Source organism: Callithrix jacchus, chromosome 13, assembly GCF_049354715.1.
Source record: "Callithrix jacchus isolate 240 chromosome 13, calJac240_pri, whole genome shotgun sequence".
Lineage (NCBI taxonomy): Eukaryota > Metazoa > Chordata > Mammalia > Primates > Cebidae > Callithrix > Callithrix jacchus.
The window spans coordinates 28,762,577-28,782,790 of NC_133514.1; the positions used below are offsets into that span (position 1 = coordinate 28,762,577).

Consider the following 20,214-nt stretch of genomic DNA (forward strand, 5'->3'; position numbering starts at 1 on the left):
AAGTGACTGGAGCTGGAATGGCCTTAGTCAACTCTCCTGTTTAAAAAGAATTGGTAGAGATGTAAGAGAAAAAATTGTAGATGATGTAGAATGGTTTTTTTAATTGCTAAAGATGAATAAAATTAGTGCTGTAAAATACCCCAAACACAAAGAAAGGGCTGTAGGATGGTGAAGGAGAAGATCAACGCGGAACTCTGGGATCAGAGGCATTTCTTTGAAGATGGGACCTGAGTGGGTGGCAGTATGACAGAGATATGCATGGATGCATAGGACAGCTACCTGCAGAAACGCATAGGACAGCTACCTGCAGAAAGGCACAGGACAGCTACCTGCAGAAACGCACAGGACAGCTACCTGGATAAACGCATAGGACAGCTACCTGGAGAAACGCATAGGACAGCTACCTGGAGAAACGCATAGGACAGCTACCTGGAGAAACGCAAACACAGGTGCATGTGGAGGAATGCAGGAAGAAGCATATGGATCTGGATATCGGCTTTGCAATCACTCCTTCTCAGAGTCAGTGACTTCCAAGGTTTCTGGTATCCCAAGCATCTGCTGCTTTTCCTTGCACTGAGGGTGTATGCATGGGGATTATCTTCTGTGCCCTGCATCCAGGGATAGGGTGGGGGGTGAAGTGTACTGACGTTGACAGTTGCTTTCTGATATCACCCATTGAGAAAACTGCAAAACCGCTATACATCTGTTAAGTATATAATTTTAAAGCTGAATTCATGCTTAGATAATTCAAAAATAGAAAAGGAGCACGAAGATGGAAGAAGGGATGGCTTCCAAAGACAGTAACTAGCAGTGTTTTTAAACAGGGAGGTTTCTGGCAGCGTACAAAGCACATGACTGAGGTCTGACTGATTCTTGCCAAAAGGTCAGCACGGGGTGTATTTCATTTGTCAACATTTTTGTCTTTCAAGCAGCCACCTGAGGGCCAAACTGATGCTGGGGGAGATGGAGCAGCTTCTTCCGTCAGAGGAGCCGTCAAGCTGCGCCATGCCAGGGCACCATCTGCTGCAAGATTGCATCCCCTCTAAGCGGCATGAGAGCCACAGCAGGGTGGGCACAAATCCTCCTTCTCTTCACACCCCCACGCTGATAATGAGCTCACAAGCTGCATATGGAGCAGGTCAGGAAAGAGAGCAAACTTGCCTACCTCCCAAGCAATGTTAAAAAATGACATCCTTTCCAGATTAGGAGCACATTCGCATGCATCCACTTCTGGATAGTCTAATACATCTTTATTAATCTCAAAATACGTCTTTTTAGTCAATAATATTCTTTTAATTAACCATTAAAGATAATCTATTATTAAATGGTTAATTTTGCTTCTCTTAGATAAAGACCAGAGAATTCAAGTACAAACTTGCCCATTCTGTTGACAGTAGTGAGAACTGACTGTGTGAATTGAACAATGCTTGCCCTGCACAGAATGGAGAAGAAAGCAAAATTTTGTTCTTCTGGGAACATTTAAAAAAATACATTGATACCTAACTTAAATAATTGAATACATATCATAAACATACAAATTACAACATTAAAAAATACTTACTACAAAAAGATCCTGAACATTATTGGTTAATGCAAATAAAATTTCTTCACATTATTATAACAGTCAAAGTATTTTCCAACTATTTGTCCTTTAAAAACTATTGCTAGTTCCTCTGGGAAAAGCCAAAATAACTGTATATTGTAAAAAAATGTTTTTGCACTTTTGACCCAAATGCACACATCAACACAAGAAGAGGCACAATAACATCTAATAATTGTTTTAAATTTCCCTGAAATAAAAAAAATCTATGTATTCAATAAAATACATTTCTATGGTAATTGCTAATTTTATGTTTTCATGAGTGCACAAAAGAACTCTTCTTTCTTGGTCACTGTGAAAGCAAACACTAGATGTCTAGGAATATATATATGTGTGTGTGTATATTTACATACATATATATTTAAGAGAGCATATAAAGAAAATAGGACAGTTTGCACATACATATTCAAAACCTCTCAGAAATTTCATTTAGGTCCATATTAGTGAGCCTTAATGGATTGCCAGTGTTCTGTGTAAATAACTAGAGAAGAAAAACAAACTTTAGCAGTGGAGTCCCTCCTCGTATATTAATAGAAAATCTAGTTAGAAGTGGTATGATTAGCTCATAAGAGGTCAGGAATTCAAGACCAGCCTGGTGAACACGGTGAAAACTCGTCTTTACTAAAAAAAAAAAAAGATACAAAAATTAGCCAAGAGTGGTGGCACATTCCTGTAACCCCAGTTCAGAAGACTAAGGCACGAGAATTGCTTGAACTCAGAGGCAGTTCCAGTGAGTTGAGATTGCACCACTGCACTTCAGCCTGGGCGACAGAGCATGACACCATCTCAAAAAAAAAAAAAAGAAAGAAAGAAAAAGAAAAGTGCTTATCACTTAACCAAATCCTTGCTGAGGGAACATAAATTTAATTGTACCTTCTTCAGGGCATGCAGCATCAAGGCAGACTGGCTACAGGTTAACTGTAGTGACTCACTCGTTTTTCAATGTGGAGGTAATACTCATAGAAAAAGCAGTATTCCATGTGGAGAAAATGTATTGTTTCCTGTGGATTAATGACTAATTGGGTTGGAGTAAACTTTACTTTCTGCAGCTCTAGTATTTGTCAAATGAAGATCCAATTTGACAATTGGCTCTTACAAGTGGTCCATCAGACTAGTCAGATAGATTGTACCATAGCTCCAATCCCTCCCAGAGAAAGTCATTGAATATCTGTGCATAATCAATTGGGGAAGACCCATATCACAAGAGGACAGAGCATGTGACATAACTGAAATGATTCACACCCCTGTTAATGTGTTGTATACTGTAGGATCCCTGGGAAATTAAAAATAGGACAGTTCAGCTAGAATTTTCTCTTTGATCAACTCTCTTCGGTTTCTGATTGTGCTCTCATGCTGAGCCCTTTCTATTTGCATTACAATTTCAATCCTTGGTTGGTGAGAGTTCTTTTTAAATGTTCGCACTTCCGTTTTGTAGATAACTGAGGTTGCAGATATGGAGTTTATACTATCAAAATAATCATAATTTTGAGTTAAGACTGGAAAAAGAGGAGTTAAGCATCATGGTTGGTTGAAGGTCTGTCAATGCTTCTCTGATTCCCTTCCACTTCCGTGGATTTCCCATCTGTTGGACGGGTGTATAATAACACTTACCTCATATGCCTCTTCATGGAATGAGGCCTGTATCGTGCATTTTTCTTTGGAGAAAGATTACAATTATGGCATTTGAAATCCAAGTATATATCTAGAGAATGTGGGAATTACTTGTCATTATGTAATTTCTTATGAAAGCATTGTCTAAAATAGCAGATTACAGAACAGGAAAAATTGGGTGCAATTGCAGGAAAGGAGACTGAAAAATAATTTGTAGTTAGTTTATGAAGGGCCTAAATGTCACCCAAAGGAGTCTGAATTTATTCTGTAGGACATATTATTTCCTGAAAGTATATCCCACAGAATGCTTGTGCTACAGGATGTTAATATGTCTAGGTCAAGCTAGATTAAATCCAAGCTTTAGGGTAGTCCTTAAATAGCTAATATGTATCGTGATTCTCTAAGGGAGGGTTGTTTCTTGTTTTTCTCAAACTAAACAATATAACTTGGTAACGGGCACCCAGGGAATATGAAGAATGTTTCAGCTTGGCACATTTAGGGCAGTTAATTCTAATATTCTTGGCACCTTCAAGATGTCAGATAGTCATTACCTTGCATCGTATGTAGCCAGCACACAGTAGGGCTGAGTAAACAAATGGAGTGAATGAAATATCTGAATCGTCCTCAGTTACCTTACTTACAAAGTGGGAAAACCATATAATTGCTAATAGATTGAAGAGTTGAAGAAAAGTGGTCCCAGAGTATTTTGACACCAATAATTATTTTTTAATTCAAATAAAATGGAAAGATTACAAATTTAAAAAAAGATAAAAGGGAAAATATATGAGAGATTACTATTGAATTACTGTCTAGCTGTGTAATCGTGTCTTAACCTTTCCAAATCATGCTTACCTTGAAAGGCTTTCCAAATCATGCTTTCCAATCATGCTTACCTTGAAAGGCTCCAATACTCCAAAAACCACGTGAGCTGAGCCCAGGGGTGGGAGTACACGGTGTTGTGGTTAAGAGCAGAGGCTAGGAGCCAGACCTGGGTTTGAATCCCAGCTCTGCCTCTAACTGTGTGATACCTACTATATGTGTAGCCTTAAACAATTTAATTTCTTTCTCCCTCAGTTTCCCTGATCTGCAAAATGGGAACAATAAGTACTTATGTCAGAGGGCTGTGGTGAGGACTGCAAATGAAAACATTAATGTTGTATATTAAGAGACATTCACAGCTATTCTTATTTCAAATTTTTTATGTAATAGGAAAGAGATGCTGGGGCCTGCCCTAATTTGTTCTTCTTAGACTGCAGCTGCTTGGCTGGTGCTTGGTCCCCCATTTCCTCCTTCCTCCCAAACTGGGTGCTCACACCTCATATTTAACCAGTGCCCTCCCTCGCCAAGTTCAACTACTGAGTTAGACCTTCTCACCAAGTTCAATTACTGAGTTAGACCTTCTGTTCTCCAAACGCACATATATAGATATATATGTATATATAAATTTATATATATTTATATATATGTATATATAAATTTATATATTTAATATAAAAATCCACAGTGCTTATTTTTTTTACCATTAATATTCAGGTGCATTAATGTTCCAAGCTGGTTTATATTTGGATTGTTTTCTCTCTGGATCACCTTCAAATGTTTGTCCATTCAATTGATGACCTCTTAAAAGACAGATGAACTCTTGGCATGTAGAATTTGGAAGGAAACAGACAGGCAAACTAGCAATAAGAGTAAGTACTATTCTGCATGGAGATATGTGATGAGAAAAGAGCCAAACCAAACTCCAAGATGTCTGTGTAGCTGGTTTGTTAGTGTCTTTGATATGCTGGTGTCATGCATCACTACACTGGCAATTGAAAATATGTAAATAGGTGCTTGCATGGTTCCTACAATAACATTATTTTGATTCCATCCTTTGTCCATGTTAATGCACTTTCCCCCAAATCCTTTGAAATTTCACATGGAATTCCTCAAATAGGCCAAGGAGGCATCAGGAAGGCAACAAGGTTTTTTTTGCTTTTTGGTTTTTTTTTTGAGACCGAGTTTTGCTCTTGTTGCCCAGGCTGGCGTGCAATGGAGTGATCTCGGCTCACTGCAACCTCTACCTCATGGGTTCAAGTGACTCTCCTGCCTCAGTTTCCCAAGTAACTGGTATAACAGGCATGCACCATCAACCCGGCTAATTTTTTGTATTTAATAGAGACAGGGTTTCACCATATTGGTCAGGCTGGTCTCGAACTCCTGACCTCAGGTGATCCACTCACTTTGGATTCCTAAAGTGCTGGAATTACAGGTGTGAGCCACCACACCGACCCCCAACAAAGTTTCCTAAGAGTCCTCCAATAATCCCCCAAACTCTGTCTTTTATTTCAGATAGTGGGAGTCTGTGCTGATGCCAGTAAGTAAAGAAGAAGGAATCACAAAGACACTGTTTGATCTAGTATTAATAAGGAAGTAAGTGATCCAATGACTCCAGCTAGATCAGCAGACTCTATCATCAAGCAAGTTGAGGGTGACAACATTCCCAAATGAACCATCTACATTTACACTCACTGATGACTTGTGTTTCCTTGTGAGGACAATAAGCTTTTTAAATGATCAAGATGTTTACATTAGTTTTGCTCTTCAATGGCTTTAAAAAAAAAATCCAAAGGCAGAAGTTAAATTTAAAAGAGCTTTTCATGTGACTATCCCAAAGAGAGATGATCAATCACCAAGTTAAATATTTGTATACAAAATAATATCTGGAAGCATAGATTCTTGTTTTCATCAGATGAAGACACGCTTTATTTACACCCCTGTCAAAATTACATGAAAATATTTCTCTCCAAAGAACTGTTCTAGAGAACCCTTTAATACAAAGTGGTGTGTGTATGTCTAAGAGGTTGCTCAGACAGTTTAGCTCAAAGGCGATGCTAGCAGTCTGGTAAACTGAATTCCTCCAGGTCATGACTTTCAAGTGGCAGGCTACCATCAGAAAGAGATGACTTCAAGCACAGATTTCTAGTAGCAAGGCCAGGATTAAAACCCATGTGAAAATTGGCTTCAGAGAGAGGAAAAATCCATTCATAATTCAAAAGCCATCATGCCTGAGTTGTAAGAACATTTTCAACTCTGAGAATCTTTTCTTTTCACAAAGAAAATCACTTACAGTCATGGTTTAATGTCCTAAATTAAGAAATAGAAGACACTAAATTAATTTTTACACCTGTCTAATTTTATGCTCCACTTATAGCTGTTTTCATTTGTCTACTATTGCAAAATATACACTGAACAGTATAAATCATATGTATCATTTCCACCAGACAAGCTCATCTACCAAAATGGTAATAACACAATCTTATTTTGGAGCCAAAGGGAGTTATAAACATTTGTTCTACCAAAATGGTAATAACACAATCTTATTTTGGAGCCAAAGGGAGTTATAAACATCAATTGTTTTCAGATATGCCTTAAAAATAGTTCTTTAAGTTTGCTCAAGTGACATAATTACCTTAAGTTACAGCACAATCATTAAAGGAAAAAAGAACACAAGAATAAACGAAATTCATTATTAAACTACTTTTAGTGGAAAAATAAAACAAGATTTGGATTTTCATCCGGGATAAAGTAAAAAGATTCCTGTCAAATGTCAATTTTCTCATTAATGAACTACTTGAAACGATATTCCTGGGCCAACTTATTTCTGCTTGTCGTAAATCTCTAGACCTGTCTTAATTATGTTTGTGTCTCAGGATTCATGACACAGATTTAAATAGACCTGTGGGCAAATCTAAACAGATTCGGTGACCATACAGTATCCATTCTATTTGTTTCTCTACAAAGTGACAAATTCAACCTTCAATCAGTAGAAGCCAATTCTGCCTGAATTCCTAACATAACTAATAAAATGTAGTGACCTTCAATAGAATAAATGCCCAGATGCTATTTTAAAGGGTATAGCAAATCCCAGTCATACCTCTACCAAGGCTAACTATGCTGTACCTTAATCTGTTTGTTCTCAGAGCGAAAATCAGTGCTTCACCGAGATTCTCCTTTCCTAAAGAGTCCTTCAACTCAAAATAAATGCCTAGTTCTTGATGCAGAGTCATCACTAGTCAACCCTGGTCTTGGATATTCATGCTTCTAATAAACATGATTGATAATAATCTTGCTAATAGGCAATAATAATATCAATCTTGAATATTCATGCTTGTAATAAGATTGGAAGAATATCACTTGGGTACTTGCATAACTCCTAGTACCTACATACTCCACTCCTTACAAGTTAATTCAGTGCCTTTATATTATTATTATTATTTGAGACAGTTTCACTCTTGTTGTCCAGGCTGGAGTACAATGGTGTGATCTTGTTTCATTGCAACCTCTGCCTCCCGGGTTAAAGTGATTCTCCTGCCGCAGCCTCCTGAGTAGCTGGGTTTACAGGCACATGCCACCATGCCCAGCTGATTTTGTATTTTTAGTAGAGATGGGGTTTCTCCATGTTGGTCAGGCCAGTCTCGAACTCCTGACCTCAGGTGATCCGCCTGCCTCAGCCTCCCAAAGTGCTGGGATCACAGGCATGAGCCACCGCACCCAGTCTATTCTATTATTATTATTTTGAGACAGAGTATTGTTATGTTGCCCAGGCTGCAGTGCAGTGGCATAATCACAGCTTACTGCAGCCTTGAATTTCTGGGCTCATGTGATCCTCCTGCCTCAGTCTCTCGAGTAGCTTGGACAACAGGCATGCACCACTACACCTGTCTAATTTTTTAATTTCTTTATAGAGACGGGGGTCTCGCTATGTTGCCCAGGCTACTCTTGAACTCCTGGGTTCAAATGGTCCTTCCACCTCAGCCTCCCAAAGTGCTGGAATTATAGGCATGAGCCACCATGCTCAACCTAACAGTGCCTTTAAAAACCTAGTGGGCTACATTGAAAACATTATTATCATGTGTCAACTTATTTTGAAGCAAGTTTGCTTATAATTTAGAAAAGTCCTTGCTACACTTCTTGGGTCTCTCCAGTCACTCAGTTTTCTGAAAGCTTTAAGTAGAAGTAAGACCTTGGCAACAAAATAACTCATCACATGGTTCAATGTATTATCTGTGCAATGGATTAAGTTTCCCTGTTTTCTTGCACACTGATCTCAGTTATAACCTAGGAACCAGAAATTATCCCCTCACTTTATAAAAATACTGTTTGAAAAGATTATTTAACAGGGTCATCTTTTTAAACCAGTGCACAATACTGAAAATCACTATACATGTATTTATCTTTCAGGGGTTAAAAAAATCTGAACTGTACTGACGGGCATTTTTTGCTGCTTCTTCAGATCTTTCACATTAACATTTAAGCACAAATGCCCTTTGTCAAGTGCTTTCAGTGCCAGGATCTGTGCTTATTCAAAGTTAAAAAGAAAAACAACCAAATAGTTCGTAGTCTCTGCAGACAAAGGATTAATGGATTAACAAATAATAAAACTGAATGCAATTTCATGTAACCATTTCAAACCTAGCGAAAAGAATGGGGTTCATCTTTTGGAGTTGTCTAAAAGGATCCAATCAATCACAACTTCCCTTTTTCTCTGCAATGATACACCAGTTGCCATGATCATTCCCAGAACTCAGGATATGGAGCTCTGACACATTCTCTTTGAGCAGACCATAGAGCTCCCCTTCTCGAAACACATGGTAGTAGCGCATAAACGCTCTGGAGTCCAAAGTATCAGGCTGTGGATCTTTGACAGAAATTGTATCATCTGGGTTGGAATCTGTGGAATCGACTGCAGAAATCCTTCTCAATATTTTACTAGCAGAAGGATTATCATCTTCTAAGTTACCCACACCCGCACAATTCACACTAGTATGAGTGCTATCCAGAAAATTCCCCCCTCCATTTCTCCTTTCTCCTTGATGGTCTCCATTTAAATGCTTCAGAGTGCCTGGTGCTCTCAGCCACTCTAAGTCCTTTTGAGAAGAAGGTTCCACAAACACTTCCTCATCTAAGCTTTGCTCTTTTGTTGAAAATGGCTCTTGGTGATCAAAGTCTAAACTAGAGTGTCTGGAAGGCTGGATCGTTACAGTGCTATTGGCCCAAACTTCGGTGTTTTTCAAGGGTCTTACTCTTTCAATTTGCTTCCTCAAAGTCGATTCATCCAAAGATCTGGAGAAAAACCAAGATCGAAATGATTTTCCTAAAGTGTTGTAGAATCCATATTCTTCCTCGCCTTCCTTAGAGATATTTGCAAAACAGGTTCTTGCCATAGCAGGTTCATAGTCCACACTGTGGGACCGTTTTGAACCACACTGCTCTTTAAAACAAACAGAACAGCTACACTTGGAGCAAGGAGGATGGTAAGGATGGCTTCTTTCTGAGTGTCCACACTGCCTCTTCCTCCCGGATTGGCTGGACTCTGAGAAAAGCTGGGAACATAGGGCCCTGTTCCATGGAACAAGCACGTCTTGCTTCTCAAAGCGACGATTCTTCTGTTCCATTGCCCACACGTAAATCATCAGCTGGCCTCCAGGAACTAAGACCCTGGCCATTTCTTTTATTGCTCTGATTCTCCTTTGTTTTGTAGAAAAATGATGTATGACTGAAAAAGACAAAACTAGATATCAATGTGTGTGCACACACATAAACCCACACACGCATATACTGGTATTTACCATATAACAATGATGACATTTTGACATCTAGTAAAACCTTCTTATTTTCTCCATGGCAACGATGACAGAAATAGCACAGGCCTGATTTTAGGAAAGACATGATTTTTAGCTTTGGCTCCTATACTTTAATATTAGATAGCTGATCCTGGGCAAGATATTTAAGTTCTACAGATTTGAAGATTCATCCTGTATAAGAAGAAGTCTAGAGTCCATAAATCCATAAAGTCTCTTCCAGTTCCAAATACTATGGATTTTTTTTTAACCAGAAGGATGGCCAATGTGATTTACTAAAATTTGAAAGGGATACTAAGTGTTCCCTGGTTGAATTCTATGAAGTAACTTACTGTTTTAGTGAATAATCTGCCCTTCTAAAGTAATGGAGGATTAATACTGCTAGCAAGTGTTAATAAGGCTGAGAAGTACAGAAATATGTTCAAGATTGTTTCTCCATCTAGATAATGCAAAGATCAGCCAGCTCAGCATGAGTCCAATTGATTGCTTATAATAAGATATAAATAGTTGTGTCTACTAAAAATCAATGTATAGGTCATCATTTTACTTTCAATTTCTCAAAAGGCAAAATGAGCTTCAAGTAAGACTGCCTTTATCAAGTCCTAAGTGTGTCATTAGGTGTAATTTTATCCACAAATACACAGCAAGTGCTAGTCTATTAGTTATTGGGGGAATTTAATCACAGTATTGTGTCAAGAGAAAACTTTAAACTATTTTTCCCTACACAGACCTGCCAATATATCAAGGAGGAAATTAATCTCAAGCAAAGCTGGAAGACTGTTTTGATGTGTTGCCCAGGCTGGACTCAAACTTAACTTCTAGACTCAAATGATCCTCTCACCTCAGCCTCCCAAGTAGCTGGGACTACAGGTGCCTGCCGCAATGCCTGGCTACCATAATATAGTTCTAAATGTGAAATCTAACTGAAAATAACCACATCACATTAATTCATAGTTACAGATCATAGAAACATGCTGTTTTTTCACTCAAGGAATGTGTGATCCTGTGGCCTTACCTCCTATGGAAATGATGGCATCGAAGCCCTGATCCCTAAAGGGGAGATTAAGGTTGTCACATACCATGACTTCACATCCTCTATCCCGGGCAATCTCTACCAATGGCCCACAGTAGTCACAGCCCACGGTATGCACCTGGCTGTTCACTTTAAGATACTTTCCAGTTCCACAACCTGTAAGAGAAAAACTTGTGTTACATGCTGTCCTCTATGGAAAGTGTAAAATGGTTCAATTGTCTCATATCAAGGAATATAATTAACTTTTTTTTTAACTAACCAAGACAGAATACAACATGGTGTGAAGGTATTCACAAAAGCAAAAGAAAAGCCTTCAGAGAATACTTACATATTTTCATATAGAAGAGAGAAAAAGGTAATAGGAAAAAAATAACATTTATTTAATATTTAATGAGATAATGTCCACAGGGCTCAACACACTAGCACAACCAAGGCATGTTAGCTGGTCCATGGCAAGGAAGACATTTCTAGTATCCCAGAGGCCATGTATAGTCTCTACGCTCACATCTATATTTCATTATGTATATATGCATGCTACAGCGTTTATTCTCCTGTTGTCTCCCCAAAGTTTCTTACCACTTGCTGACTGCCAAACAAATGACTGTCAACAACTTTTCAATTATTTATACATTAAAACATGGCTTTCACATTTTTAAAATTTGAACTTGAATGAGAAGAGAAATTTTAACATCGTTTTTATCCAAGCTCTATTGTCAGTGCTACATTTATAATGATCTCTGTGGATCCAGTATACAACTCGACTTATAAAAACTTTTTTTCTTAAATAGACAATTTTTGACATTCACTTTCCAGTGGCAGAGACCTAATAATTCAGGATTTACACAGCCCAAAGATTTAGACCATTGAGATCTTACTGATGTTATGATTGAAGAAGGTAGTAACATGAATAAATAACCACCTTGAAACAAAGCTTTCTACAATCTAATACTTAGTATTATATTCTATCATGGATATATAATCTAATTCCTTTCCAGAAATATTAAAAGAAATTATTAGAGCCTTTATTTGTATCTATTGGCATTACCTATACAATTTTTCAACCTGAGAAAATAGTTACCACTATTCAAAGATGTTTAATTTGCTGCTTCTGAAATACATCAGATCACTAATAACCCCTCTTTAGGCACTTTTAAAATTATAATACAATAAAAGCAAACTTAAGGTTCATTAATGCCAGCTTAGACAGTGGAGAATATACGAATAAAATATAAAATTTTGGGTCTGGTGCAGTGGCTCATGACTATAATCCTAGCACTTTGGGAGGCTGAGGCAGGCCAATCACTTGAGCTCAGGAGTTTGAGACCAGCCTGGTCAATGTGGTGAAACCCTGTCTCTACTAAAAATGCAAAAATTAGCTGGGCGTGGTGGCAGACACTTGTAAACCCAGCTGCTCAGTAGGCTGAGGCAGAAGAATCACTTAAATCTGGAGGCGGAGATTGCAAGTGAACTGAGATGGCACCCTGCACTCCAGCCTAGGTAACAGGGAGTGAGACTCCATCTCAAAAAAAAGAAAGAAAAAGATTCCAGCATTATTATTTCTATGTAAATGTGATTGTGGTCTTAGAAACACCTTTGATCTCATAACATGGTTCCCAATAATGCTTATGAGAAAAAGTATCTACTATATGAAGGCAATCATGGGGAAAATATAATTTATAAAGTATTTTAAAATTAAAATCCTGTGTATTACAAAAGATGATGATCCTATTTTAAGAAAAATAACCTTGCAGTTCATTGGCTTTTTCACTGGCCTGAGGGATACTTTAGGAGAAATGAAAAGGAAAGTTACTTAATGCTACTAATAAAATCAGACTCACAGATCTTTAGAACTGGGAGGGGAATGTTCAGAGAGCGTTTTGTAATAAAGAGGAAACTGAGGTCTCTTCTTCTGACATGTTTCCAGTGTCCTGGAACTCTTGATTTGCCCACTATTCATTTCTAATGGCATTCTTGAATTTGAATGAAAAAAATTTAAATATTTGTTAATCCGATCTATTGTTTATTCATCAAACAGCTGATGATTTTAGCTAAGTGGAAATCCTAGAAACAAAAACCATTCCTTTAGAGGTTAGTCATATTATTATGTGTCTTTTCTTCTCCTTATCCCTTTGAACTTCTTTCTTTTTCAATTCTTTTTCTTTAACTTCGATTTTATTGAAACGTATCTTTCATTTTGAAGTGAAAATATGACTATTTGTTGAATAGTTTACAAATATATATAGTACAAGATTCAAAAGACACAAATTGGCCAAAAAGATATTTACTACAGATGTCGTTGATTTCCCAGAGGTAGTTAAATAATATTATTTGTCATTTTTGTTTTCTCTTTTGAGACAGGGTCTCACTCTGTCACCCAGGCTGGAATGCCGTGGCACCACCTTGGCTCACTGCAATCTCTGCCTCCCAGGCGTAAGCATAAGCAGTCCTCCCACTTCGGTCTCCCAAGTAGCTGAGACTACAGGCATGTGCCAACATACCCAGCTAAATTTTTTATTTTTTTTTGGTATTTTTTGTAGAAATGGGGTTTTGCCATGTTCAGGCTGGTCTCCTGGCTGGTCGACCAGGCTGGTCGAACTCCTGAGCTGAATGATCCGCTGGCCTCGACCTCCCAAAGTGCTGGGATTACAGGTGTGAGACACTGCCTATTTGTAGGGTAATTTGTAGTGGCAAAATACAGCAAACAACACATATTAAACGTTAATATGGCACTATTAGCATAGAATGCTAGGCAGATTTTAATACTGGGGAGCTCTATAATAAATATGAATATGGAATGATTTCCTCAATATATTAAAATTACAACAAAAGCTAGATATATGATTGTTTTTATATCATACTATCATTAGTGTAACCAAAAAAGGGAAATTACCCATAATACACTCACAGGCACAGATATGCTTATATCTGCATAAAATATCTCAAGAAGATCATACAGGAAGCTAACAGAGTCAGCGGCCTCTGCTGTGGCTTGCTTGGTGCCGGGGCTGGGATGGGAGGATATTTTGTACTACACATCCTTTTGTGCTTGGTTGCCGAACCGTATCAATGGATTACCTATTAAAATATGTGTACACAATGTGTATTCCTTTCCTTTTTTGAACTATTTGTTCACATCTTTTCATTATTTTTCTTCTGACTTGTATTTTTTCTCTTGAACTTACTCCTTCTGTTTGATACTCTGAATCTTTTAACCAACATCTTGCACTTTCCTACATTTATCCCACCCGCTTCAACACCCCAGTCCCAGGTAACCATCATTTTAATCTCTCCTTCTACGAGTCCAATTTTTTTAGATCCCACACATAAGTGAGATCATCAGGTATTTGTCTTTCTGTGCCTGGCTTATTTCACCAGCATAATATCCTCCAGGTTCCTCCATGTTGTTGCAAATGACAGGATATTGGTTGTTTTTTTACAGTGACATTGAAGAATGCTTAGTAGATTTAAAAAATTATCTAGATTTCTATGACATGTGTTGCAGTTATTTTTGCTTAGTTTGATTTTGGTCTTTTGACTTGATTTGTATGCCTGTCTAGTAGAACTTTTCCATCTTTATAGCGTCAAAGTTATCTTTAAATATAGTTAATTCTCATCAATCACAGCAAATCCATATTTGCAGTTAATCTACCTGCTAAAATTTATTTGTAACCCCAATGTCAATACTACAGCATTGGATGGTCATTATCAGACTTATATATTCACAGTGCAGCAAAATATTAGAGTCACCTGAGACCCACATACCCAGCCTTCTTTTTTCAGCTCCCATACTGTAATAGAATGTTCTTTCCATAATCTATTTAGGGCCACAATTTCTCATTTTTACAGTTTTTACTGGTGATTTTGCTGTTTCAAATGGCCTAAGCATGGGGCTGAAATGCTGTCTAGTGTTCCTGAACATAAGAAGGCTGGGATGTCCCTCACGGACAAAATATATGTGTTAGATAAGCTTTGTTCAGGAAAGAGTTATAGTGTGTTGGCCACGAGTCCAATTTTGTGAAATAATGATACATAGCAAACAAGGTGACTTTAAACAGAAATACACATTCAACAAGGTTATATATTGGTAAATTGACAAAAATGTTAGGAACAGAAGCTTATAGGAACCTAATCCTATATCTCCCCTAAGAATAATGATTCACTACTTGCTAATTCAATGTTGATGATACATATATGAAACATAAGAACTGTAAATAAATGGCAATCAACTGTATATTCTCTTATGATTTCTTTTCTGTATGTGTATCATACACAGGCATTTTGCCTCTGAGAATATTTTAAATAACAATCGATTTGCCATCTAGTCCTTTAATGAGCTCATTTTCTTATACTTACATTTTTGAAACTTATTTTGATGAAAGGTATAAGAAAGTAGCTCTCTGATTATATATGTCATTATCCCAAAGCCATTTACTGAATAGTTCCTTTTCCCCACTGATTTTAAGATCCTGGTACATGGCTTACTTACACTATAGGTGGTTAAGAGTTCCCAACTCACTGCACATTCTGAAACAAGATTTATTATTTTTAAATTGACATGCTAGAGATATTTTTTCAGACTCCCAATTTCCATGTGACATGAACCCCTTCCCCAGATTTCACATTGCTCATACCATCTTCAACAAGCCATAAGTTCTGGATATATGTCTGTTTCTCTTACCAGTATTTAGAGTGAATATCAAATTAGACAGACTTTGCAACCACAGACTTATGGCTCATGGGTGCAGTCAGCATACAATTGCTAGAAAGCAGTTTTATGTGGGCAGGCCTCAAGTGAGTTTCCAACCACATTTTAAATCTTAATCTTAGATCTACTAAGATGTGGTTTACCAGTTCTTGATTTAGAAAGGTACTGAACCAATGCCCTCCAGATAAATAAGTTATTATTAAAATATTGTCTAATTAAAGATATGCTCCTATAATAATGAAACACCTACAAAATAATTAAGGGAAAGGACCCATGAGATTCATAAGACTTCATATATATATACTAGACCTCTTCCATAATCCCACATTTTATAGAAGGCATGTGAACCACTGAGAATGAGCCACCAGTGCAGAACACATTTGGCAAACGTGAGTATCTTTACATTTACAATGATCAATTTCACAAGCCATCATTTCCATCTTGATTTATTCAATCAATGTAAGGCCCATTTTGGTGGAGGATGTACACAAAGACCCTGGGAAGACACTGTCTAAATGTAAAGTTGGAGACCGGGGCAGTGGCTCCCACCTGTAATCTCAGCACTTTGGGAGGACAAGACAGATGGATCACCTGAGGTCAGGAGTTCGAGACCAGCCTGGCCAACATGGCAAAACCCCGTCTCTACTAAAAATACAAAAATTTTCTCGGTGTGGTGGTGCACACCTGTAGTCCAAGCTACTCAGGAGGCCGAGGCAGGAGAATCACTTGAACCTAGGAGGTGGAGTTTGCAGCCTAATGAGATTTTGCCACTGCATTCCAACCTGGCTGAGAACAGCAAAACTCCATCTCGAAAGAAAGAAGAAAGAAAGAAAGAGAGAGAGAGAGGAAGGAAGGGAGGGAGGGAGGGAGGGAGGGAGGGAGGGAGGGAAGGAAGGAAAGAAAGAAAGACGTTTGAGAATGTTTTCTACTTGCTGTTGATTTGACTGTCTGAGGTTCTGCTGTAAAATGAATATTCTAGGTACTGGCATGCCAAGGGTGCAATTTCAGGATGCTTGCTAGAACGAAAATGAAAAATGAATCTGAAAAGCAAAGGCTCAATGGAAGATATATCATGCTACATGGCCCAATGCTGGGTTACCTATGTCAGCGATGAGGCTGCCTGGCTTCTGCTCTTGGAGGAACTGGCGGACACGAGGCCAGGCTTTGCTCTGCAGGTCGCTGAAGTAAGGGGCTGTGCTCTCGTACACATTGTGCACATGCTGCTTCTCCAGCTGGGCAGCTTCATAATCCATCCTGGGAAAAACAGGACCAACCCAAGGAATGCAGGTCAGCCAATGCACCATAGGTGGCTGAAGGACGATGCAGATTTCCGAAAATTTAGAACCTATAACTGGAAAAGTTGTGCTGTTCCCACTTTCTTATAAGCTGCAAAGAACAATATCTTCGATGTAACCTCACCGTAGTTGCCAAAGACTAGCAAATGCATAGTTTTTACCTGCTGTGTTAAGGAAAACAGTGGTTTGATAATGAGCTAATTATGGTATAGTAAGTTCCTCTGCAAGATGAATTCTTAATTTTGGAAGCATAGCCAAAATTCTTACCAAATGGTTTACTTTGGATAAGACCATTGTATCTGATGCTAATTAGATTTCAAAATTTCATAACAGGTAGCTCACCATTTCAACCCAGTAACAGAGCCCTATTAATTCTACCTTTTTAGTGTTTGGGTTCCTCCAGTCATGTCTCTATATCACTACTGCTTTCATTTTAGTATTGGTGCCCATTTCTTTACTGAATTACTTCAACAGCTGGCAAAAACTTCTCTTGCCCTTCAATGCTTATGTCATAATTATTTTTGTAAAATACAGGTCTGATTGTGTTGCTTCTTATTTATTTATTTTTAGTTTTCATGGGTACATAGTAGTTGTATGTGTTTATGGAGTACATGACACGTTTTGACACAGGCATGCAAGGCACAATGACTGCTTCAGGGAGAAAGGGGTATCCATCGCTTCAAGCACTCACCTTTCCAGTACAAACAATCCAATTATACTTTTAGTCATTTAGAAATGTACACATAAATTATTGTTTACTATAGTCACCCTGTTGTGCTAGCAGATACTAGATCTTATTCTATGCTTTGTACCCATTAACTAGCCCCACTTCCCTCCTACCTCCCCACTACCCTTTGCAGCCTCTTGTAACCATCCTTCTACTCTCTATATCCATGAGTTCACTTATTTTAATTTTTCGCTCTCACAAATAAGTGAGAACATACAAAGTCTGTCTTTCTGTGCCTGATTGATTTCAGCTAACTTAATGACTTCCATTTCCATTCATACTGTTGCAAATCACAGAATTTCATTTTTAAAAATTTTCATGGCTGAGTACTCCATTGTTTATATGTACCACATTTTCTTTATCCATTCATTGGTTGATGGACACTTAGGTTGTTTCCAAATCTTGGCTGCTGTGAATAGTGCTGTAATAAAACATGAGAGTGCAGGTATCTCTTGGATATATTGGTTTCCTTTCTTCTGTTTTTACACCTAGGAGGGGGATTGCTAGATTGTGTGGTAGCTCTGTTTTCCTTTTTTTTGTAGAATCTCAAACCTGTTCTCCATAGTGGTTGTACCAATTCACATTCCCACCTATAGTGTATAAGGGTTCCCTTTTCTCCACATCTTCACAGCATTTGTTATTGCCTGACTTTCAAAGAAAGCCCATTTTAACTGGAGTGAGGTGATATCTCATTGTGGTTTTGATTGGCATTTCTCTGATGATCAATGATGTTCAGCACTTTTTCATATGCCTGTTTGTTATTTTTTTATGTCTCCTTTTGCAAAATTGTTCAGATCTTTTGTACATTTTTATTTTTATTTTATTTTTTTGAGATGGAGTCTTGTTCTATCACCTAGGGTGAAGTGCAGTGGTGTGATCTTGGCTCACTGTAACCTCTGCCTACCCTGTTGAAGCAATCCTCCTGCCTCAGCCTCCTGAGTAGCTGGGACTACAGGCACGTGACACTACACCTGGCTAATTTTTGTATTTTTAGTAGAGATGGGATTTTATCATGTTGGCTAGGCTGGTCTTGAACTCCTGATCTCAAGTGATGCACCTGCCTCGGCCTCCCAAGTGCAGATGTGAGCCACCGCACCTGGCCATTTTGCCGATTTTAAAATCAGATTATTAGATTTTTTTCTGTAGAGTTGTTTGTGCTCCTTATATATTCTGGCTATTAATCCCTTATCAGATAAGTAATTTGCAAATGTTTTCTCCCATTCTGTGGGTTGTCTCTTCACTTTGTTGATATTTCCTTTGCTTTGCAGAAGCTTTTTTAACTTGGTGTAATTCCATTTGTTCATTTTTGCTTTAGTTGCTTATGTTTGTAGGATACCACTCAAGAAAACTTTGCCCCGTCCAATGTCTTAGAGAGTTTCCTCAAAGTTTTATTTTAGTCATTGAATAGGTTTGGTCTTAGATTTAAGTCTTTATTCAATTTTGATTTGATTTTTTTTATATGGTGAGAGGTATCTAGTTTGAATCTTTTGCATATGGATATCCAGTTTTCTCAGCACCATTTATTGAAGAGACTATCATTTCCCTAATATATCTTCTTTTCTTGGCATCTTTGTCAAAAATGAGTTTACTGTAGATGTATAGATGTATCTTTGGGTTCCCAAGATAAATTTTGGAACCCAAAATTCTGTATTCTGTTCCATTGATTTATGTGTCTGTTTTTATGCTAGTACAATGCCTTTTTGGTTGCTATAGCTCTGGAGTATAATTTGATTATACTACAGGTAATTCGATTCTTCCAGTTTTGTTATTTTTGCTTAGGACAGCTTTGGATATTCTGAGCATTTGTGATTCCATATGAATTTTTAGATTTTTTCTATTTCTATGAAGAATGCCGGTGATTTTTTTTTATAGGGATTGCATTAAGTCTGTGTAGATTGCTTTGAGTCATATGAACATTTTTTACAGTATGGATCCTTCCAATCCATAAACATGGAATACCTTTTTCATTTTTTTATTTTTTTTTTTGGTCTTCTTCAATTTCTTGCATCAAAGTTTTATAGTTTTCATCGTAGAGATCTTTTACTTCTTTGGTTAATTCCTAAGTATTTTCTTTTATTTGTAGCTATTGTAAATGTGATTGCTTTCTTGATTTCTTTTTTAGATTGTTTACTGTTGGCATATAGAAATGCTACTGATTTTTGTATGTTGATTTTGTATACAACTTTACTGAATTTATCAGTTCTAATAGTTTTTTGGTGGAGTTTTTAGGGTTTTCTAATTGTAAAATTATATCATCTGCAAACAAGGATAATTTGATTTTTTCCATTTCAATTTAGATGTTCTTTATTTCTTTCTCTTATCTGATTGCTCTAGCTAGGACTTCTGGTACTATGCTGAATGACAGTGGCAAAAGTGGGCATCTTTTTTTGTGTTCCAGATAGAGGAAAGGCTTTCAGTTTTTCCCCATTCAGTATAATACTAGCTGTAGGTCTGTCATAGATGGTTTTTATTGCATTGAGGTTTATTCTTTCTATATCCAGTTTGTTGAGGGATTTTTTTTTTTTTTTTGACAGAGTCTCACCCTGTCACCCAGGCTGGAGTTCAGTGGCATGATCTCGGCTCACTGCAACCTCCGCCTCCTGGGTTCAAGCAATTCTCT

General features: G+C 37.6%; 1 protein-coding gene and 1 long non-coding RNA gene across 14 annotated transcripts in view; one reads left to right on the forward strand and one right to left on the reverse strand.

Moving 5' to 3' along the window:
• Window positions 1–1,836, forward strand: part of LOC118146774 (uncharacterized) — a 29,836-nt gene extending 28,000 nt beyond the window's left edge. For both annotated transcript variants that reach the window (XR_008475911.2, XR_004732734.3), the window contains exon 3: window positions 933–1,836. This is a non-coding gene — a long non-coding RNA (uncharacterized LOC118146774). The remainder of the gene's footprint in view (window positions 1–932) is intronic.
• Window positions 1,837–5,932: 4,096 nt separating this feature from the next.
• Window positions 5,933–20,214, reverse strand: part of TRMT9B (tRNA methyltransferase 9B (putative)) — a 62,682-nt gene continuing 48,400 nt past the window's right edge. For 8 of the 12 annotated variants that reach the window (XM_054243812.2, XM_054243813.2, XM_054243810.2 and 5 more), the window contains 3 exons: window positions 16,672–16,826; window positions 10,850–11,023; window positions 5,933–9,749 (listed from right to left, as the gene is read on the reverse strand). In XM_054243812.2, coding sequence (XP_054099787.2) covers window positions 8,716–9,749; window positions 10,850–11,023; window positions 16,672–16,826 — 1,363 coding nt within the window. In that variant the 3' untranslated portion in view covers window positions 5,933–8,715. The remainder of the gene's footprint in view (window positions 9,750–10,849; window positions 11,024–16,671; window positions 16,827–20,214) is intronic. The other 4 variants (XM_078347434.1, XM_078347435.1, XM_078347433.1 and 1 more) reach the window with 2 other exon arrangements.